The 23,029-nt window shown below is 48.1% G+C and overlaps 1 protein-coding gene across 3 annotated transcripts in view; it reads right to left on the bottom strand.

The window, feature by feature from the left end:
* ELMO2 (engulfment and cell motility 2) overlaps positions 1-19,902 on the bottom strand; it is a 34,494-nt gene extending 14,592 nt beyond the window's left edge. The window contains exons 1-10 of one of the 3 annotated variants that reach the window (XM_006839224.1): positions 19,810-19,887; positions 19,471-19,511; positions 18,951-19,023; positions 18,551-18,601; positions 13,827-14,008; positions 11,929-12,028; positions 10,650-10,801; positions 4,833-4,911; positions 3,160-3,195; positions 1,310-1,360 (exon numbers count right to left, since the gene is read on the bottom strand). In XM_006839224.1, coding sequence (XP_006839287.1) covers positions 1,310-1,360; positions 3,160-3,195; positions 4,833-4,911; positions 10,650-10,801; positions 11,929-12,028; positions 13,827-14,008; positions 18,551-18,601; positions 18,951-19,023; positions 19,471-19,511; positions 19,810-19,887 — 843 coding nt within the window. Of the gene's footprint in view, positions 1-1,309; positions 1,361-3,159; positions 3,196-4,832; positions 4,912-10,649; positions 10,802-11,928; positions 12,029-13,826; positions 14,009-18,550; positions 18,602-18,950; positions 19,024-19,470; positions 19,512-19,809 lie in introns of all 3 variants that reach the window. The other 2 variants (XM_006839226.1, XM_006839225.1) reach the window with 2 other exon arrangements.
* Between the last annotated feature and the right edge of the window lie 3,127 nt (positions 19,903-23,029).

Here is a 23,029-nt window from a genome sequence, read left to right as displayed (position 1 = left end):
GAACGAGGAGGCTTTCTGCTCCTGTAAAGGTTTACGGCCTTGGAAACCCTGTGCAGGGTCGCTAGGAGTTGGAGACAACGCCACGGTACTTAACAACAACCAAAAGCAGAGCAGGCACCGGTTGGCTCCAGAGTTGTGCTCAGAATCACTTCGCCTTTCAGACACGGCTCCGATTTCTCATCTGGTTCCCTGTACTGTGCTTTCCCCATTTCCCCTTTTTTTTTTTTTTTTTTTTTGATAAAAGTTTTCTTTTAATCCAGATCTCTGGATCCCCTCCCCAGCTCACCTCCTTCCCCAACATCAGCATTGTAGTAACAGAAATAGATTTCCTCTCAGATCCCTCCACCGCCACCAGCTTCTCACTCTACTTTCCTCCCTCGTGTACCCTTTCAGGCGTAAGATGTGACTCCTGCTATTTTGGGATCTTGATCAATTCCCTCAACTGTTCTTGGGAAGAAGACTAAGACCTGACCAGAGCTGCTCTTTGCTGCCTCTCCCAAGTCATCACCAATGTGCTCTTTGCCCCATCTTCTACCCAGTTATACACTCCCAGAGAGCCTTACGATGCATGGCTCTATGGCTTTACAGAGTCTGTTCCTCCAGGTTTGAATACCTTTTCCTCCTGGTCCACCTACTTAGCCCCCAAGGCTCACCCAAAGACATTTCTCCAAAGACGGTGACACCCTGGCCTTCAAGGCGGGCCTGCCTGCTCCTCCCTGTTCTCGCTACGGAGCCCCTGACAGGACATTGTTCCTTCGAGAGCCTGCACACCCTCTGATTCATGCTATGCAACTCACGATTCAGTCTTATGATCAATGTTAGCTCAGTGGACAACTTTCTTCTTCCCTCCCTATTTTATTAACACATTCCCTCTGGATGAAAATTTTGGAGTTGCAGAGCAACCAACAGCCTTAGCACTTCCCTAGAAGCTCAGCAGTTCCTGGTGGACCGTCTCCTAAAGACAACTTGGTTTTCAGGGGATTATGGAAAAAGCTTTCAGGTTTAAGAAGTTTTAGAGCCTACTGGTAAATTCCTTCTACACGTCTTTCCCCTGAACAGTAATTCCAATAATAATAATAATATAATAATAGAAGTGCTGGAGTGGTGCTGTGGGTTAATGTGCTGGAGTGCATGGTCAGTTTGAACTCGGCGGCTCAAGCTCACCAGCTGCTCCTTGGAAAGCCCATACAGGTCTCTATGAGTCAGACACGACTCGACGGCACTTAAAAACAACAACAATAATAATAATCCTATTAACAGTGAACAACACAATGATAGCAACAAAATTCATCGTGTTCCAGAAACTCACATTCAGGATTATGGAGCGAAGGTGCTTCTGTGCAAATGCATTGGCCATGTCCTAGAGGAAAACAATAAACAAACATGAGACAAGAGGGCAGGCCCACCTCTTACTGTGATCAAGAGGAAGGTGATTCACAAGCTCTAGGCATTTTTCTCCTTCTCAAAAATTTTTTTTGCCTTTGAAATAAAGGTGAGCAAATGGAAGGGTATCTGCTGACCATCAATGTTTATAAAAATCCACTCCTGTTTTCTATGAGTACAAACGACTCCAGCGGTGCTTCCCTTCCCGGGGCATAGTCCACGGCACCTTCCGAGAGGGACTCAAGACTGTTCCAGACTGGACTTTGTCATGAGGGAACTGGGCAAAGGACACAGCACGGGAAGCACAGAGCAGCACATGTACCCTTCCAGACAGACACCCTCTGCTAGGGCTGGGTGACGGGCGAGGCTCTCATGAACCTGGGAAAGAACTTTGGGTCCAGCCACCCACCCTTGCTCCTCTGGGCGGCACCTGCATCCAGAGCTGGGGGCAGACCATCTCAAATGTAGAGTCTGCCATTCATTTCTGATGGGGCTGGAGAACAACATGTTGGGGAATTTGGTTCGTAACAGGTTCACCTTTTCCATTATCTCTGGCTCGGATTTGACAGTCCTGCTTTATTTATCTAACACACTCGGGAAGTGAGACTTCTTCCAGGAGTGAGTCTGCCAGGGAGAGACGCTTTAAGGATCTCTTCAGAACGATTCATTATTTTGACCATTCTTATGCAAATATTTAAAAAAAATATGTTATACACACTGCTTTATTTCTGGAGAGATGACAATGATTATAATTTAATCACTGCCAAGGGCTGGTCTTCTTCAAAAAGAATGTTACTTACTCCTCGGTGTTGTGACACGCCATACCCTGAGGAGCTATTGAAATTCGGAGCTACTTTCCCCTAAACAAAATGGTCTCAGATTACTACGCTTTTAATTTTCCTTGACAGCTCTTCATAATTCTGTCTCCTCCTTCCAGTGTCAGCATCCTGACTTACTGATGGTAATGAGGATGACTTCACTTTCCAAGCGGCTGCCTTCATTCCACTTTATAGACAATTCTCAATCAATGGGCCTGAGGGGCCTGTTGCCCTTCCTCTCTGAGTGGCCCTTTTCTCTCCCTTCCAGATTTCTACCCAAATTCCATTCAGCTTTATTTTTGCCCTCCCTGAGCACGTACTGGCTGGCAGAGGAAGGTGGCCTAGAATCATCTGTGGTTGCTATAGGTGGCCAGCCTGAGATTAAATCTTGCCATGGACAACTCACACGGTGGATAATTGACCACGGTCCACAGCCCTAATGTAACAAGAGCCTCAGACCTGATGCTTCTCTGTGGTACGGGGGGAAAAGCACTCATCTTTTCTTTTCTCACAAAGCTGGCCTCTCTAAACTCCCTCCAGCCGCAAAATGAGCTTCCAGACTCTCTTTTGTCAACTGTCTAACCCTTTTCAACCTCCCAACGTTTAGTAAGAGACCAAAAAGGGCCTGGATGTACCTCACTGTTTCCCTATAGCAAATTGGTAGGTGAAGCAATTGTGGTGTCGTTAAGATAAAGGTCGCAGGCTATTTCTGAACATGATCTCTCCTGGCTGAGCCATGGACCATGTGAAAACACGTTACAAATGGTCCCGGGCCCTGGCAGAGGTATCCCTTCACCCCTCACAGGACTCTAAAATTGGCAGTACTGCCCTAAGCATCCTGACAAATGAAAGCAATAGCACACAGCCCTCCCTGAATCACGGTGTCCCATCAACACGAGATTCACGCCCAGCTGTGACCTCCCACCTGGGACCCCTTCCACACAGAGATGCTACTTACAGTGACAGGCAGGTCTAGAGGATTAAGGTGCTTGTCCTGCCAGCAGAAAGCAAAAGCACAGAGAGAAGCAGACGAAGAATGAGCTTTCAGCTGACATTCAAACGAAGACCGGGAAGGAAGAGACTAACAGAGCAGCGCTACCCAGGAACGACAAGGACAGACAGAACCATCCAGGCTCCTGGTCCTCACTAGACTCTACCAAGAACTCGGTGCAAGATCCGATACGAACTTCAATTTACAGAGCCATGAAAAACACAACAAACCAAACCTGCTGACTCGATTCCAACTCATAGCCACCCTACGAGTTGAGGTGTAAAACTGTCCATAGTGTTCCAGGCTGTAAATCTTTACGGAAGCAGACTGCCTCCTCTTTCTCCCAAGGAGCGGCTGGTGGGTTCGAACAGCTGACCGTCGAGTTTGCAGCAGAGCACATTAACCACTGCACCAACAGGGCTCCCTCATTATCCTTCAACATCAGAGGCCACGATGCTGATGGAGAACTAAGAAGCCTCACTTTCATACATTATGTGGGCCTTTAGCAGAGAAATATAGAAGGTCAGTGTTGGGAGGCTCCTTAGAGATCACTTTCATTTTATAGAAACAGAAGCTGAGACCAGAGAGGGTAAAGGACTCACCCAGCCAGAGGCAAGAAAAGGGCCTCTATGACTATTACATCATACGGTCTGTCCCATGGTCCAGTGGGCAGTCTGTGGGACATTTGTCTCAGAGCAGATGTTGTTGTTTCCACAGTCCAGTGAGAAAATAGGTTCAGAGAGGAAAGTAATGTGCATCACAGCACACAGCTATGAACACAAGACACGTGGTCGGCCTAGTGCTAAGCCCGCCCTCTCGCCTCTGCAAGAAAGAGCTCCATGTGTTTTGATCTCCTTGGATTGAACAGTGGTTCCTTTCTCCCCTCTCTGAGGCTTAATCCGGGGACTGGTAAACGTCGGTCAAATAAGGCCTGCTTTGTAAATACGGTTTGATTGGGAGATGGCCATGCCCACTGCTGAAAGAAGTGCTAAGCTACAATGGCAGAGTTTTGCCCAGAGACTGGTCCACAAACATGAAAATATTTACTATTACCTAACCTTTTAGCGTAGTGGTTACGAATCGGGTAGCCAACCTTAAGGTCAGCGTTCGAAACTACCAGCTGCTCCACGGGAGAAAGATGAGGCTTTCTACTCCCGTAAAGATTTACACCCTTGGAAACCCTGTACAGGGTCGCTATGGGTCGGAACCGACTCGATGGCACTTAACAACAACAACAACAAACCTTTTAAGGAGTCAAGGTGGTGCAGGGGTTCAGGTGCTCAGCTGCTAAATAAAAAGGTTGTAGGTGTGACCCCACCTGCGGCTCCATGAAAAGGTATGTCAGTCCACTTCTGTCAAGATTGACAACCTGAGAAAGCCTATGGGGGCAGTTCTACTGTCCTGTGGAGTCGCTAGGGGTTGGAACCGACATGAGAGCAGCAGGTTTGTCAGGCCCTTTCAGATTTCCCCCCACAGACCTTCCCCTTATTTGCCTTAGCAAAGCCAGCCCTCCCACCCCACCCCCTCTCCTCATGACCAGAGGAACAGGCAGACAGATCTCAGGGGAAGGGTGGACTTCAGCTCGCTGCCCAGCAGAGAGGGGCATGGGGTGAGATTAGGATTCTAAGGCAGCTACAGACCTGTCGCTTGTCCTCGGGAGCTTTCAGGAAAAGCGCGTTAATCAGTGCAATGGCGTAGGTCTGAATCTCCTGGTTGGAACTGTGCCGAGGGAGAAAGAAGGCAGAGGGCGATTAGAAGGCTGAACAACCAGATGATGCTTAGAAAAGGTTTACAAAACCACTCACAGACTGTAATCAAATAGTAATCAGGGGCCAAGTCTCAAAACCCTTCAAAGTGGACACGCTCTGTGACCCTGCAATCCTAGTCTTCGGAATTGACTCTAAGGAAGTCAGTCACCAGAGAGGCATGCAAGATTTCTCGACAAGGCGCTTCACTAAAGGACTATTCAGAAAAGAAAGAATGGCAAGCAATCAAATGGTCATATTAGCAACTTTGTTTTATATACAAGGGGGCTTCAAAAAGTTTGTGGAAAAATGGAATTAAGAGAATGGAATTTTTTCATAAACTTTTGAAGCCCCCTCATATATATCAGAATCCTAAATAATGATTAAAACCCACGTTCGAAGGCAATGGTTTTTAGCCTGGGACTCGGGGATGGGCTTAGTGGATCTGTGAACCCTAAAATTGGTTCCGAAAAGTTTTCTAAGGAGTACTACAGCAGTCACTGGAGTTTCCATTTTCACAGAAGAATCTTGTACGTGAGGGCGTGTTCAGGATAAACAGGGAAAACAGCACAAGGGTATACATAATATGTTCAGTGAGATCCCAATTTTGTTAAAAATAATGCATAGAAAAAAGCCTGCAAGTGGGACAATGGGCAAATAGCCCATTTTGTGCTTTTTCTATGTTTCCAAAGTCTTTGACTACGACTTTATCTTACTTAATCTTAAACAAAGTCACAGCAATCATTTAAGTCTGGGGGCAGATACCTCAACTAGCCCCAGCGCTTGACAAGATGTGTTCACCTGCCAGGCAGTGGGAGTTTTCTTGAGAAAGGGGTTAGTGGGCTTCTGAGCCAGGCAGGGGGCACGCTGATGTCTAATGAATGGCATGGAGTGTCCCTCAGTCCAAGTTCTCGGGACAGCTGTGGGCTGGAAGTACTCACTGACCACCTCCTAAGAAAGGCCACATTCCTCTAACATCTTGCAGGAGGCATCAGGACATTCCCAATTCAGAGACAAGAAAACAGAGGCCACAGGGAATGAGAACGCTCCTGTCTGCCGTTTGTCCTTCTCAACCCAACCAACCTTTGTAGCTCTTTGGGTATGAAAGCTGTGCCTGAAGGACTCCTTAACAGTGACAGGCAGAAATTAGAGCTGCAAATACAAGTAAAGAAAGCAGAGGGCAAATCTTGTTTGTTTGTTTTTGTTTTGTTCTTGGACCAATGGGAAGAACAGCCGAGTAGAAACTGGGCCGCCATAGACTCTCAGATCTGGGAAGTGTGGCTTCCAAGGAACTCTGCTTAACTTCCAGGTCCATGTCTGACACGCTAAAGGTGAGTGAGGAGGAATTACAGTAGTATCATCCTTGCTTTGGGAAGTCCAGTTTCCCTTAAATTGTGTTGAATCAGTTTGGACTCATACTGAACCTGTACAGGGTATCCAAGGAGCAGCTGGTGGGTTTGAACTGGTAACCTTGCAGTTAGCAGTCCACTGCATATCCTATGGCACCACACCAGTGTAGAATGGAGAGAGTGGGAGTATTCACAAGAGTTCATTTGTCTGCTGGGTTTGTTTATTTTCTAGGGGGAGGGGCAGTTCTACTCACCGGGTCTCTATGAGTCGGAATCAACTCAATAGCACATAAAATCAAAACATTTTAGGATGTGATAATCTTAACAAACAGAAACAGGAAGACTTCTGAAGTTATGAGTAGCTGATGCTGACCACCGTGTTGTTACTGTCGTTGGGTCAGTTCCGACTCTTAGTGACCATGTATAGGGTTTCCAAGGAGTGGCTGGTGGCTTTGAAGCACCAACCTCGTGGTTAGCAATCCAGCGCTTACTTAACCTACAGCCACACCAGACCACTGTGATAGGCCCTCTTTATTTCATTAGATCCTCATAAATCTGAGAGGTGGGGATGACTGCTCCAGCCTACAGAAGAGGAAAATTGAGGCCAAAAGCGATTATGAAACACACTGAAGGCAGACAGCGAGCATGCAGTTGCCTCAGTTATCTAGAACTGCTGCAACAGAAATCTCACAGCAGGTAACAACCACAAGTGTAGTGTCCCAGTTTTGTTGCTTTGTTGTTGTTAAATGCCATCAAGTCAGTTCTGACTCAGAGCGACCCTAGAACCCTAAAAGTCCCAAGTAGGACATTAGCTCTGGGGGAAGGTCCTTGTCTCCTTCCAACATGGGTGAGCCCGGCATTCCTTGGAGATCTCCCTGTGTGTTGGCATCACTCTTGTGCTATGAGGGTCTCAGCACACGACTCTGGGTCCAAAGGGCATGCTCTGCTCCTGGCGCTTATTTCTCAGTTGGCTTGTTTCTTCTTCTTTCTCTTGTAAGGTGTTGCGGGCTACACCCCGGGAGACTCCCCTTACATTGGATCAGGGCCGTGACCTGAGAGAGGGAGTTCCATTCCACCCAAATCCCCTCACAACTGATTGGCTGATCAGATCACATCATAGGAGACAGTTACATCATCACGTAACTGCCAAACCACTAGTAATCACGACCCAGCCAAGTTAACACGTATTTTGGGTGTACACAACTTAATCCATGGCATTCGACCCTTTGGCCACACAAAATCCATGTCCTTGCCACAAACAAAATACTTTCACCCTATCATATCATCTCCAAAGTCTTAAATCAACTCCAAGTCCAAGTCCCATCCTGGAGCACAGTTCCTGTTCATCTGTGAATCCAGAATCCAGGTTACTGGCATCCAGAGTACAATGGCGTGACAGGTATAAAGTAGACATTTCCATTACAAATGGGAGACAGTGAAGGGCAAGAAGGGGTAAGGGGCACTGTACAAGTCAGGAAGCCAGGAGAACAATTCCTATTAACCCTCAAGGCTTGAAAAGACCCTCTGTTCTCTGAAACCAAACCATCTGGGCAGGGGCCTTTTCCTCCACACTTGGGTGTTGGTCATGCTCTGTGGATTCCAGGTGGAGGTCCCTAGGTCCAGGCCCCCTGGGGTGGCAACTCTGCTCTCTCAGCTCAAGGTGGCTCCATTCTCATCGTCTGTTTGAGTGGTGACTCCACCCCCTTGGCCCTGGCAGTCCATCTTTCCATCCATCCCCTTGGGCACAGCAGTCCCACTCTCCGAGAACTGGTGAGGGTCTGACTCAAAGCTAGATGGCCACAGTGTCACCCTTTGAGACCCAGCAAGCCCTGGCTCTACCCTTTAAGATCACGGTCCTACCCTCTGACACTGAGGCAACTCTCTCCAGCTCCTCGTTCCTCGGCCTCTTGGGTCAGCCCAGTCTCTGTCCCTCTTGGACAAGTGTTACACAGTTCTTTAGCTCTGGCAACAAGTGCCTAGGGAAACCTGCTCCTGCCTGAAAGCATTCGTTGTCTTGTTCCGAGGACCAGTTCCTCAGCACCTTGAGCTGCTCTCCTGCTGCTGCTTCTCGCTTCTGTGACATCCCTGGTGTCACAGCTCATGAGACTCAGGGGACTGTACCACCAGGACTCAGTGGGTTTGCAGTTGAGACGGAGCTATCTCCCACGTAGCCTGATGGGATAAATTGGTAAGAGGATTAAGGGTGGGATGTTGTTGTCAAGTGCTGTCACGTTGGTTCCGGCTCACAGCAACCCTGTATAGGGTTTCCAAGGAATGACTGGTGGGTTTGAACCACCGACCTTGTGATTCACAGCTCAGTGCTTATCCTATAGTGCCACAGCAGGGCTCCAAAGCTGGGATTGTTGTTAAGTGCCGTTGAGTCGATTCCGACCCATCACAACCCTGAATAGGGTTTCTGAGGACCTTGTGATTCAAACCGACTTTGCAGTCCAGCACATTAACCCACAGCGCCACACCAGGGCATACTACCCTTAACCCTAGTACCCCCCTGATCCAATTTACAGGAGATCCCCAAGGATGTCTCATGCAACACCTTTTATCTGACAAGAGATAAAAGCAGAGACCTGAGCAGAGAAAGCGGGGTCTAAGATTACCAAGATGGAAGAGCTGGGAGCAGAGCACGTCCTGTGGACTTGAGGTCCCTATACTGTGAAGCTCCTACATCCAGAGGAACACTGACACCAAGATATATGGCGATCTCCAAAAATACTGGGCCTTCTAGTCACCTAAACTGTGACAGAATAAATTTCTAGGCATTAAAGCCATCCACACTGTGGTCTTTCTGTCGTGCAATCATTAAATAACTAAAAGTTTCCCTAACTTCCTTCTGACTCCTCACCAGAATTGTCTTTGAGGTCTATCATTCCACCAACATTCAACCTAGGCTTCTACTATTGCTGTTGTTAAGTGCCAGAGATTTGGTTCCAACCTACGGAGACCTGGATAGTGTTTCCAAGTAGCAGCTGATGGGTTTGAACCACCAACCTTGTGGCTAGCTGCCCAGTGCTTAACCTACAGAGCCACAAGTCTCTGGCTTTTATTATTGGGCACCATAAAACTCTTTTGGACTCCTGGTGAGACACTGTAGGATCGGCACTGGACTGCGGACCATAGAACTGACTCGACAGTACTTAACACCACCACCTTAAAACTCTTTTAGCTTCTACTCATTACAATTCCAAAACCACTTCCCCATTTTAGGTATCTGTTAGAGCAGCATCCTGTTGTTGGTACCTAAATCTGCTTCCACATTTTAGGTATCTGTTAGAGCAGCATCCTATTGTTGGTACCCAAATCTGCTTTAGCTCTCCAATGCTGCTGTAACAGAAATACCACCAGTAGGTAGCTTTAAAGACACAGAAGTTGATTCTCACAGTTTAGGAGGCTAGAAATCCAAATTTAGAATGCCAGCTTTCAGAGGAGACCTTTCTCTCTGTCGGCTCTAGGGGAAGGTCCTTGTCTCTTGTCAACATCTGTGGGCCTGGCGCTCCTTGGAGCTCCCTATGTCTTGATGTCAGTCTTTCCCAGAGTCTCAGAGGTTCTCAGCACAAGGATCATCCTAGGTCCAAGGATAAGTCTGTGCCCAGATCTTCTTTCTTGGTGGTAGTCACACCCTTCCTTCTCTGCTTACTTCCCATCTCGTTTCATCTCAAGGCGCTGCAGACCACGCCCCAGGAAACCTCCCCTGTCATCCCAGCAGGCCTGCGACTTGAGTAAGGATATTCATCAGTTAGCTGACCAGATACATCCTGGGAGATGATTATATCACTACATTTAACTGTCAAACCACTGAGGACCACATCCTAGCCAGGCTGACACATATCCAATCCGTGACAGCAGTGAAGCCAGGGTTGGAACTGGGATCCTCTTGAATTTGGATCCTATATATGAGACTTCTTGTTAACTAACCTCCACAGCATCCTGTTCAGTAAAAACTCATTCAACAAAACACCCACTGAGCTTCCACATAATTTAAAACAGGTGCTGCAAAAATGAATGGTCCCCGTCCTCAAGGAACTCAAGGTTTAAAATGGGAGATGGACCAAGAAAACACAGTGATTTCGTACAAATATTACAATAAATATAAACAGAGATTACCAGGTACCATGGTGGTAAGAGAGGACTTTACCCTATGGGCTGAGGACAGTTAGTAAGGCATTTAAGCAGGAGTAAGATCTGATCATGTTTGTTTCAGGAAGAATTCTGGCAGTGGTGTGGACGAGGTCACCAATGAATGAATCAACAGACCAGCTGCTTGGAACAGGAACACAGCAGAGGAAAGACTAGAAGACTTAAACTAAGAGAAGAGATGAGTGAAGGATGGGACAGGGTCCTTACTCACACCTGCAGGTGTGAGATCAGCTGTCCCACGGTGATTTCCTCTGCTATCTTCTGGTACAGACTCTGGCTGTTCAAGACCATGCTCTCCAGGATGGCCAGGGACCTCTGAAGGATCGACACGTCCACCATTGGCTGGCTAACGTACCCTGCAATCTAAAACCAGAGGAGGCAAATCAGGTCTGAAAGCTGGACAACTGGGGAATCTTATGTTAGCCATAAAGGCACTCTCCTCTTAGGCATGAGGCCTACATCTGGGCAGCTGTCCACAAATTAGTGGATTGTCCATTAGTTTTCTTAACTGTCACTGCCCCCTGTTGTAAAAGAAAAGGGGGCAAAATCAGAAGTACTCTTCACCCGCTCCCACCCCTGAGTTCAGTCTGACAATCTACACAGTAGCGTGGTGCCTGATACCAATGTGCCAGGGGTTCCCTGGGTTACAGCTGAGTGTGTAACGCAATCTCAGGTTAGTTTCTATTCCATTGTGCCACCTCCAAATCTAAGGCTCTCATCTTTCCAAATAAACGTTCTGGTGTGGAAAAGCTGAGTCTAACAAGCAGAGGATTTTACTGACACTGGGATTTCATTTTACTGACATGTGCTTCTTTCTTCAAACATACACAACTTCTCCCTCTACACAGCCTAGGTGTGGGGAGGTGGAACACATCAGCACAGCTTTCATCAGATCCCTCTTCTCAATCCCTTTATAATAACATTGACACATGGTCATTTCACTTTTGTACAAATATCTCCAGTGGCAGAAGTTGCTGACATTCCAGCTCAATGATGAGGCAACTCTAGGTCACTGGATATAAGATTTACTGGTCTTCATTGCATTTTCTGAATTTAGGCTGCTCCTTGTGGTAGAAGAAAAGAGGGCAAAATTAAAAGTACTCTTAGCACCTTCCGCTTGCTCACTGAATTCAATGTGACAATCCAATCAGGCTATCTTTTGGGTTTATAAACAGGAGGCAAATGAATAGTCTTTATCTAAAGAGAAAAGAGAGCCTAGAATGCAGGTCAGAAGACTGAAGGGTTGACAGGCTGGTTTTATTCCAAGTCTCATGAACGACCTACTCCCGCTCTGCGCATGTTCAGTCCTGGAGACCAGCTCCTTCTCCCCAGTGCAGGTCTAAGTGGAATCCTTGCAGGAGCGGAAGACCAGAGGCTGAGCAGGAGGAATTGGGCCCCGGAAACATGAAACTGACCCTCCCCAGAATGGCTGTATTGTCTGCATCTCCGCCACTCACACCCAGAGTAAGAGAAAACGTTGGAGGCCTCACCTGCTTAATAAAGGTGATTGAGACCAGATCCCAGGAGACAACGCCATGGTCCATGAGCTCTAAGAAGGCAGTCAGGGTGAATGCCAGCATTTCACTGTAGCTGAGACATGTGCAAAATACACACAAAGCAATAGAGATTCAGAACCAGGAACCCAGGAGGAAAGCGGTAACACCAGGGAAGTTTCACCGGTGAAAAGTCAGTTGAAGAGCTGAGACTAAGTAAGTGCCTACGTGTACATGCAGCTGAGTCCACCCAGAGGAAAAGGTGCTGGGTGAGTGACCCCTGTCACACCGACACGAGGTAGGGGCCCCTCCTGGGTGCTTATCCCACAGCACCAAACCAGGACTGCCCATGCTTCAGAGTTACTGGGGGCAGGAGAAAAGGCAAGGTACAGACATGGGCTCATTTCCTACTCAGCCAATTACTTAGTGCAGGTTTTACCATTTCGGACTTGAATCGCTTCCTGTGTAAAACTGAGTGAATCTCCCAGCGTTAACCTCAGGTGGCTGTGGTGAGAGCCAGGTGACAACGTGTGCAAAGCCCTTCGAAGAGCAACAACTCTCTTTTCTCTCCCTCCTTACCTGCGTCATCCCTTCATGTCTATACTTAGCTCTACAATGGGCAGAACACACTCCTATCTACAGAGCATGTTCACGTACACTCTCTCACGAACAAAACTCCACACAACAACACTGCGACGTAGGTATTATCGTCCCCATTTTAAAGAGGGGGAAGTAAGGCCAGTCCCGATGCGTACTCTTAGGAGACGGCACAGATGCTGCGTCAGTGCAGACGGCTGACCAAGGCTCCAGGACCCCAGTGCGACTTGAGGATCCAAGACTTACATTCGTTGCTCAGTTTGACTGACAAGCTCAATAGCTGATGCCTCAGCTGAGGGATTTCGGACTCCCCTCTCTGCATCTCAGGTTCCACAAGCTTAGACGGGACCTAAGCCGCCTATGTGGTGCTATGGGTTAATGTGCCAGACTGCAAAGCCATTTGAACTGCAAGGTCGATGGTTCAAGCTCACCAGCTGCTCCTTGGAAACCCTATACAGGGTCGCTATGGGTCGGAATCGACTCGATGGCACTTAACAACAAGACGCCTGTTTACTCAAGGCTGATCACCAAGCGTAGTTGCCTACATCATTCCTCTCAACATTCTGCTGGAGTAAAAATGGTCTGTCTGGGTGTAAATGTGAAAATGTGTGACAGGGAGATACAAAGGAAAGCTCATGTTTGTTTGGGTCTGTGTGCCTCTGTGTGCACGTATGTGTGCAGAGTTGGGGTAGGGAGGTAATGTGGAGGAAGGAAATGGCTAGGAACAGATGCCCAGGCTGGTGGAGAATGGACAGGCAGTCTGCTCACTAACCCCCACCATGCCAAACAACTCCCAGAAACCAACAGGCTCCTCTCTTCCTTGGCTTATTGAGCCCCTATTTTTACCACTCACTTGGCACTTAGCCGTGTGCCGTCTGGTACTGTTACTTATTGTGTGAGAGCCTGCACTGTCTTCCCAACTGGACTACAAGATTGAGGACCATGATAGTGAATTCTGCCTCTCTATGTGGACCCGAAGGAGCCCTGGTGGCACTGTGGTTAAGTCCTTGGCTGCTAACTGAATTGGTAACAGTTCAAGCCCACCAGTCACTCCAAGGGAGAAAGTGTGGCAGCTGGCTTCCGTAAAGATTACCACCTCAGAAACCCTAGGGTGAGTCCCGCTCTGTCCTCTAGGGTCACCTGGAGTTGCAATGACCTGGCAGCAATATGTTTTAATGGGTGTGGACCTAGTACCTGACACACTGCTCTGTATACAGAAGGCATTCAGTGGAAAATGAGACCAGGACACCCTGTGGCACATGGAGAGTCTTTGCCAGCCTCAGGCATATAACACTTACTGTGACAAGAGCTTGGTTCCACTCTCCACAAGCCGTGTGAGGACAACAATGCCATCCATGTTGATGAACTCGGTAGCAAAGGTCACGTCAGCAGAGAGCTTGGCCAGCTCCTTCATGGCGTCCAGTCGGGTCTCCATGCTGGACGACTGGGTCCTCTCCATCAGCTGGCGTGCAGCCCGGGACTGTGAGAGCAGGGACAAGACACATGCCATCTGTTCCCTGAGGCAGCTCAGCAGGGTCCTTCTGTGAACATTCAAGCCTGGAGCTGGGCTAGCTTTTCACACTACATGTTGTTGTTAAGTGCCATCGAGGGTTTCCGAGGAGTAGCTGGTGGGTCTGAACCACCAACCTGCGGTTAGCAGTTCAGTGCTTGTCCCACAGCACCAAACCAGGACTGCCCATGCTTCAGAGTTACTAAACAACTATTTATTGACTCGGCCACGGAATGAATTACCAGTGTGCCAAGACCAATCTGTAGACATCTGTATCCTCTCTGAACCCCTCTGGTCTATGGATCAAAAACTCTCCACTAAGGGAACACAGAGGGTGATGGGACAGTCACAGTCCCACCTAACTAGGACAAGTCACAAAGAAATAGAGACAGTCCTCCTTCAGTATCCACCAGGAACTGTCCCAGGGCCACACCCATGGACAGGTACCTCAATCTATAGGTGCTCAAGACTTTTACATCAAATAAACTAGTACCTGCATATAACCTTCACATACCTTCCCGCATACGTTACTCCACCTCTAAATCACTTCTAGTACCTAGTATAAATGGGCACTTCATGCTCTCTCTAAGCCTTTGACAGATTGCTTTTTTTCCCCTTCTCATTTTAATGCGTGCTTGGTTGGTTGAATCTGGGGGAACAGAACCCATGAATACAGAGGACTAACTGCGCTTGTTCAACATAGAACAAAAAATTGTTCCCTAAAACTCGACCTGTCAGATAGCAGACCCTGTTGTCTCTTGAAGTGCTCAGCTCCCTGTCACGGGAAGCCATCAAGCAGAATCGGGCCAACCACGTGGTAGAGATGTCATAGAAGACATTCCTGCATTGGATGGAGAATTCAACAGCTAACCTTTAAGGTCCGTCTCATTCTTCAACTGGGATAACCCTAATGTGTTTTTCTTTCTGCACCTTTCTCTCAAAGTCCCTATCAATGTTCCTCAAAGTGAATGAGCTGAGGAAACTTCAGCATATCAAGGTGCCTGAAGGAGCTCATTTCAAAATCGCTTTTGGAAAACGTTGGTTGGCTAAAGCAAAACTTCCTATGAAATGAACTTTCCAGAAGGTTTGCCTCCTTTCTGCAGCTACAGCTAAAAGCCCTCTGCTAGCTTTCCTTTTGCGGAATTTAAGCAAGTTACAGGCTGTGCTGCTGCTGCTGTGTGCCGTGAAGTTGGTTCTGACTCAGAGCGACCCCATATAGGGCTTTCAAGGCTGTAAATCTTTATGGAACAGAAAGCCTCATCTTTCTCCTGCAGAGCGGCTGGTGGATTCAAACTGCTGACATTCACACTCCAACACACAACCCACTATGCTACCAGGGGAGTGCCTCACAATCTAACATTCCATCATTCTCACTAAGAATGGAGGTACCAAAAGGAAAGAGAAAGAAAGACACTCAACTACCACCTAAAGGTCATCGATTCAAACCCACGCTGAAGTGCTGTGGGAGAAAGGGATGGCAACCTACTTCCGTGACAATTACTCAGAAAGCCCTACAGAGCAATGGGTAAACGCGTTGGGAGCAAAGGCACTCCTGCTTTATTTTCCCTCACATTGCCAAGCATGTAACTCCAATCAGTCCCTGTTCCTGGTCAAGGAGTCGAGGCCTGCCCCTCCCTTTCCCCTCTGCCCTCCTCTCTTCTCCTGGGATTTAACACCAGCTCTCCATGCTACGGAAATCCCCTCATTTCTCTAAGGTGAGGACTGTGATGTGTGAGAAAAGGTCACAGGATAGAAGAATTTGAAGAGCACTGGTCTGTAGCTCACTAGAAACTTACAACTCCAAATGTCAATTTCCCTCCTGAGACAGCATTTCTGGGCTACTACCTCCTGCTCTGGGGAGAGATGTGCTTCTGGGAAAAGCAAACCATTCCTGGCAAGAGGGCTGTGAAAATGCTCAGGCACTTCCGCGAAAGCAACCCCAGGCTTTATACCAAATGAGCAGAACTGACACAAAGAGTGAAGTCCCGACGATGAGAAGAGGCCAGGAGGACAGGACAGCAGAAGGGCACCTGGTGGGTGTGAGAGCCAGGCCTGCCACTTTGTAGATGTGTGACAAGTTATTTACCTTCCCCAAGCCTCACTTTCCCAGGCTGCAAAATGGGGCAATTCAGGGTACCCACCTCATCAGGTGTCTGTGAGAATGCAACAGTGTAATGGATACAAGGTACCAGTGAAGGACGCTGGTGATTACAGAAGAAATAAGCCCTTAGAGCCACATCCTAGCCTGCTGCTGTTGGATGTCCTGAATCAATCCCAACTCACAGAGACCCCGTGTGACAGAACAGAGCTGCCCCATATAGTTTTCTTGGCTGTCCCCTTTGCGGGAACAGTCCATCAGGTCTTTCTCCAGTAGAGTCTCTGGGTGGGCTCGAACCTTCAGTCTTTTGGTGAGCAGCTGAGTGCTGAACCATTTGCACCACCAGGCTCCTTCCATCCTGGCCTTTTTGTTGTTGTTAGGAGCTGTCGAGTCAGGTTTGACTCACAGTGACCCTGCATAGAGGTTCTGAGGCTGTAAATCTTTATAGGAGCACAAAGTCTTATCTTTCTCCCAAGGAGATGCTGGTAGATTTGAACTGCCGACCTTGCAGTTGGCATTCCAGTGCTTGTCCTACAGTGGCACCAGGCCTCCTTACATCCTGGCCCACGAGTAGTGATATTCAGGCCTTTCTAGAGAATAACCTCATAACCAAACAGAATGGGGCCCACTAGCAATTCAAGGCACCAGCTTCTGCAAATGAACCGTGATAGTTTCATTCTCCTCCCGGGGATCCTAAACGTTTGATCCTAAACATTTCCTACTTTCACACATCTTTACCTCTTTCCCTCTCACTGAGAAAACAAGGGTCACCATGTACTGACTTTGCTGGTAGTCCGTCAACAAACTGACTGAATGACACCCCGGCCATTTTCTTCCTTGGGGGCTGAGGAGCCGAGGTGAATCCCTCCACCTGAGCGTAGAGTCTGTCTCGACCCACTTAGATGCTATTCCATTATCTGCTCCTTCGACCTCATCCCTTCACGCTCCCCTCTTTGCTGACTCTTTCTTATCATTTTTAAAACAGACTCAAGTCTCTTCCATCTTTAAGGACATATAAAAAAACTGCAACAGAAATTCACAACTGTGAGGGGTGGGAGAGATCAGGAGCTGGGTAGGAGACAGGAGTAGGAGGGAGATCTTTCACTAGATCTTTATTAAAGTCTTTGATTTTTGAAACATAGTAATGGTGTATCTATTTTAAAAAACACCACAAAGCTCACCTTTTCAACTACACACCCCTTCAGGAACCACCCTGTCTGCTTCCTTTCATCAGGAAGCTTCTTGATCAGGTGATGCGATCGAAGCTCTCACTTTTTCACCTTCCTTTAATTAACCCACTGCAGCCTGACTTCCACCCCATGACGCCCCCAGAACTGCTTTCCTGAACATCACCAGTGACCCTTTGACCTCTGAGGTCAACAAACAGCTTTTTTGCCCTCACTTCACCGGCCTCTCTCTGCTCATTAGAAACTGCACCTTCCTCCATGCGGAAGCCCCATATAGGCTACTGCCTGAGCCACTTCACACACCTGGCTCTCTTCCTCCCCCTTCTGGTTGCTTCCTCCTCAGGTACCTTGACGAGCTACTCTTGCTGAAAGCAGGTGTCACCTTATACTCTCACCTAGATGTTTCATGTACATCATTTCACCTGCATTGCTATTTGCTTCGATGGGCTGTTAACATTCCTCACGGGCCTTTCATACGGCCTCAGACCACCAGCCTGCCTTCTTGTAGCCTCTCTCCCACACTGCCACTGAAGTGATTTTGCTGAAACATACATCTACACGTGACACATCTTCCTGCTTAAAATCCTCCATGGCCTCCACATTTCCTTCAGGATAAAACCCAGCCCGAGAGCAAGCCACGCATGGCCCTTCACTCATGGCCTTTCACTGGTGCACACGACACGGGCCCCGCACCTCGGTGATTCAGCACACGCCGAGCTCTCTACTGGGAAGACTTTTTCATTTTCTTCTTTCCTCAGCGAATTCTTGCTTCTCCTTCCACATCTGGGCTACGTATCCCCTTCTCTTGAAAGGAAGCAGATGGTCCCATTTCTGTGTTCCCCTAGCACCTATGTAACTTTCTCTCTAGATCTTTTGAGAAAGCCCTGGTATCCTGTTTGTACACTCCATTGTGCTGTGAGAGCTCAGACTGACTTTTTAATCTCTGTAGTCCTTGTTTCTAGGAACCCTAGTGGCCCAATGGTTAAATGGTTGGCTGCCAACAAAAGGTTGGCAGTTCGAATCCACCAGGAGAAAACACCTGACTATCTGCTCCCATAAAAATGTACATTTAGGAACCCCGATTGGAGCAGTCCTACTCTCTCCTAGTTTGTCAGTACAGAGTCGGAATTGACACTTCGGCACATAACAACAAGCTCTAGTTTTTGGCCCATGATAGGTGCTTCTAAATGTTAAAGGGAAGAATTTCTGATGAAACAGAATACCTACCGGAGAGATGGCCAGCTGTAAGATGGTCCCATTCTTAATGTCACTGCGTGTCTGGGTAACAACGAGAAAAAGGAATTACTAACATCAAATCAGAAGACCGTGCAAGGAAGCTGACTCCAGGAGAGCTCTCTGTCCTTCGTACGGGAGTTGTAAGTGAGATTCTGTCAGGCCTCTGCTACTTGTTCCCTGGCACAGAGGTCCCTGGCTTCTTTTCCAATCCACTGGGTAATCAGGGGGAAAAGCCAAGTTTTCCAGTCACCAGAGAACAAGGAAAGGCACTGCCCACTCTGCCCTGGGAAACGGAAGATACCTGCGCGCTGGGTAAGCAAAATTGTACCACCTCCTGTGAGGTTCCCTTCAAAGCAAGGCTTGGATGAATTTTGCTTCTCTCTGCACTGACCTGTTCAGTGATGTAGAGCTGAGGCCCATCTGCATATCGGAGGGTGTAGTATTCTGGGTTTGGCAATGACCATCTATGCAAAAGAGACAGTACACAGCCCAGTCAGCCCTGCTTCGTGGCTGGCTCAGAAGCTGCAAATCAATACTTTTCAATAGAGTTATTCAAAGGCTCAATGGCTTGTACTCAGAGGATGAGAGAGAGAGAGACTGTATGTGTATGAGTATGTGTGTGTGAGTGAAATGCAAAGTTTTAGGCTGAGATGTTGAAAAATAACCAACGCAGCCTTTAGGAAAGGTTTTCGCCACAATAAGAAGTGTGAACAATTGAGTACAGGTCTCAGCTCCTACCAGGAGGTCAGTGGGACATTCCTGAACTTACAGTGGGAAAAAAACATTGCTAGGAGGTCTTAGGGTCAGCCTTGTCAACCCTGCCATGATCCATGAAAACCCCATACTGCGGATCAACTGGCAGAATTCCCTTCAAGTGTTCCACTGTCCCAAACAAGGCAGTTCCAACCTACCCATCACAAACTTCCTTGATGACGGATGTCAGGGGCTGTTTCTGAAAGAGAAAGAGAGAGATTTGTCTCCAGCAGCCCAGGTTTTGATGAGAGAAGATGCCAAGCAAGGTCAACAAGGGGCCCAGGAATAGACCTCTCCCCCTGGTAGTTTTTGTTGAAGGAGTGCCCCTCTGAAGCCCTGCTGACTGACCTTCCCTAGCGAGGACATCATAAAGTTCAACCTCTTGCTACCGACTCTTTACCTCTCACGCCAGTGGTCTCTGTCCCTAAGGACATCCTTCACCAGATTTCCCGCAGACCCCTCCCCTTGCGACACTGCTCCTCATTTCGGGGGCTTACCTGGTCAATTTCCAGGAGCTGAGCATTGGCACCTGGCCATTCGATGGCCACTTTGACGATGTCTGAGGGTGGCGGCATCGCAGTTTCCAAAGGCTCCTTTCTCTCGGAGACACAGCCACACACACAAGCAAAGGTGCCTGTGGAGAAAGCATGAGAATGCAGGGAGAGGTCACTGAGTTCATCTTGACTTTTCACTCTTAGGAAATCTTCTGGGGACTCTGAAGGCAGATGCTGTCCACAGTAACGGATGGAATTCCTTAGTTTGGAGGTTCCTCGATCATGACACAATTCCTCCTTGGGCTTTTGTCTCCTTAAACAAAATCAGCAAGTAGAAATGGGGCACATCTCTCTCTTATCTGTAGACCAGCCAGCAGCAAGCTCTACCAATGTGATACCTCTGTTTAAAGGTCTCTGGTGGAAGAGTGGGGTTACTGTCTAGGGACCCTGAGAGGAGAGGACATGTGCTCTGGCATGAAGAATAAACACAGCCACTCCGCGGTTAACCGAAGGAGTCCACCGACTTCTCTTCCGCAGTCACCCAGCCACATACACTCCAACCGTCTCCCTACTCATTGCTGCCACTCCCTCCTTCTCAAAAGACACACTGTGGCGTCTCCTCTGTGTGGATGATGCAGAGCTCTGAAAATGGGGAAGAGGTCTGGGCAGGAAATGCGATTTTAGTCCCTAGTGCCAAGGGCAAGGTCTGCAGAGGCCTAGAGAAGAGGGAAGAGAGGCCAACCAGACACAAAGGGTCTCTATCCGCCTCTGCCAGGCTTGGCAAGTACCCTCCCCCACTTCTCTCCAAAATAAAGGAAAATAAATCATCTCAAGCAAGTCTGGAAGATGGGCCCATGTGACCGGTATCCTAGGCAACTCTGCTAGCTTAGCGGTATTCGAAGCCGTAGCTGAAGCGCTCTCTCTCCAAGGTCTGATGCAGGGGAGGCACTGGACTGACAGATCATTTCAATGTGTATTTACACTCCTTGTCTACAGGTCTAGGAGATGCCTCACTCTTAATGAAAAAGTACAACTCGGCCTGGCAGGCCTGGCCTCCCGGAGGGCGACTGCTGCCTCTCCTGGCACATACAGGAAGGCTGTTGCCAAGCTGCTATTCGTGCAGGCTACCAATTTTTCAACCCTAACACAGATGCCAGTTCTTCTTACAAGCCAGGTTAAGTCCAAACTTAGCTGGTGAAAAGCGGTAGACTCCCTTTCCCTGCAAACCCACAAGACTCAGAAAGAGGGAAGCTCTCGTGGCCACTGCCTCACCAGAGTGAGCTGTTCAGAAGTCAACTGCCAGGACTTCCAGAACACGGTCAGGTCAAAGCCATGGTTTTCAGAGTGCCCTCCCATCTTCGCCTCAGTCCTCCGAGCAGACCTATGAAGGAGGCACAGTAGGCCGCCTACCTCCAGTTGAAGTAGACAAACTGAAGCTCTGACTTTGGTTGAATTGCCCAAATTTATCTGCTACTATGTAGGAAAGGAGCTTTGGTAGCGTAGTGGTTACGAATCGGGCTGCTAATCTCACGGTCAGCGGTTCGAAACTACCAGCTGTTCTGCAGAAGATGAGGCTCTCTGCTCCTGTAAACATCTGCAGCCTCGGAAACCCTGTACAGGGCCGCTATGAGTCTGAACCAACTCCACGGCACATAACAACAACAAGTAGGAAAGGGGGTCAGGACTGGAGCTGACCAGCCAGTGCTCTTCCCGCTCCCTAAGCCTGAATTTCTGTCCACTATAACACAGCCGTCAGAGGATCCCTAACATGCCCCCACCCCCCAGCTTCTGCAGCTCCAGGCAGGATTTTCCATTGTGAATGATATGTGACTACACCAGGAGTCCTGGTGTGGCGCTGCAGGATAAGCACTAGACTAAAAGGTTGGTTTGAACCTCAAGGTCGGCAGTTCAAACTCACCAACCACTCCCTGGAAACCGTATACAGCATGCTATGAGTCAGGACCAACTTGATGATACTTAACAATAACAACAACAAAGACAGACAACAGGGAACGAAGTAGCTCTGTAAGATAAGCACTGAACTGTGCAACACAAGTTTGTTCATTTGAGCTCACAACCTGCTATGTGAGAGAAACAGGAGGCTTTCCGCTCCAGCAAAGACTTCAGCCTAAAAAAACCTATGCAGGGCCGCTATGAGTTGGCACCAACTCAAATGTACTGTAACAATAGACATGAAACCAATCTCTGGCTGAACATTTGGCTCTAGTGAGAGCAGTAAGGGCAGGAGTTCCCAGTCCATGCATGGGTGGTACCCCGAATCTCTGGATGGTGGTGGTGTGTGCCACTGAGTCAACTGACTCACAGTGACCCCACGTTACAGCGTCCGACTGCCCCACAGGGCTTTCTAGGAGGTCATCTTTACGGGAGTACATTGCCAAGTCTTTCACCCATGAAGCTCCTGGGTGGACTGGACTTGCAAACCTTTTGATTAGCAGCTGAGCACTTAACCATCATGCTACCAGGTATCCTAGAATCTCCAATGGCAAGGGCAAATCACTTAACTTCTAGCATCCTTTCTCAGTAAAACTGCAATAATTAGGAGGTAGGACAATACAGCTGTGAGATGGTACACATAAAATTTAGATACAATTTACATAGAAAGATTGCACAGCTGTGGTATCGTGAATTTACTTGATAAGTAAACTCATTTTATCCAAAAGTAAATGCATTTCTATCCAAAGTCTTTTTAACTCCTACCAAACAACTGGGTTGTTGTTTGTTGTTACGTGCCGACCCATAGCGACCCTGTAAGGGTTTCCAAGGAGCAGCTGGTAGCTTGAACCATCAACCTTTCAGTTCAAATCAACTTTACAGTCCAGCGCAATAACCCACAGTACCACACAGGGACTCTAAACAATTGGGTGGGGCCATGCAAATAAGGTATACAGGGCTCTAACGTCAGGATTGGTTAGTTTTGCCATTCTGCTAGGCTTAAAAGGAGCCATATCAGAAGCAGGAACAAATGATCCCAAGACCATAAAGAATTAAGAACCGTGAGATTCCCTACAACCCATGGACCAATTGCCAACAGGCAGGAGACTGGCTCTTGGGCATTTGTTGTTGTGCTAGGTGCCATAGGTACCGACCCATAGTGACCTTATGCACAGCAAAACGAAACACTGCCTGATCCTGAGCCAACCTCACTACTGTTGCCACACTTGAGTCCATTGATGCTGCCACTTTGTCAATCCATCTCGCTGGG

The sequence above is a fragment of the Chrysochloris asiatica genome, unplaced genomic scaffold, assembly GCF_000296735.1.
Source record: "Chrysochloris asiatica unplaced genomic scaffold, ChrAsi1.0 scaffold00023, whole genome shotgun sequence".
Classification (NCBI taxonomy): Eukaryota; Metazoa; Chordata; class Mammalia; order Afrosoricida; family Chrysochloridae; genus Chrysochloris; species Chrysochloris asiatica.
Note: the sequence above shows the minus strand (reverse complement) of the source record. Positions and strands in the feature narration are given on the sequence as shown.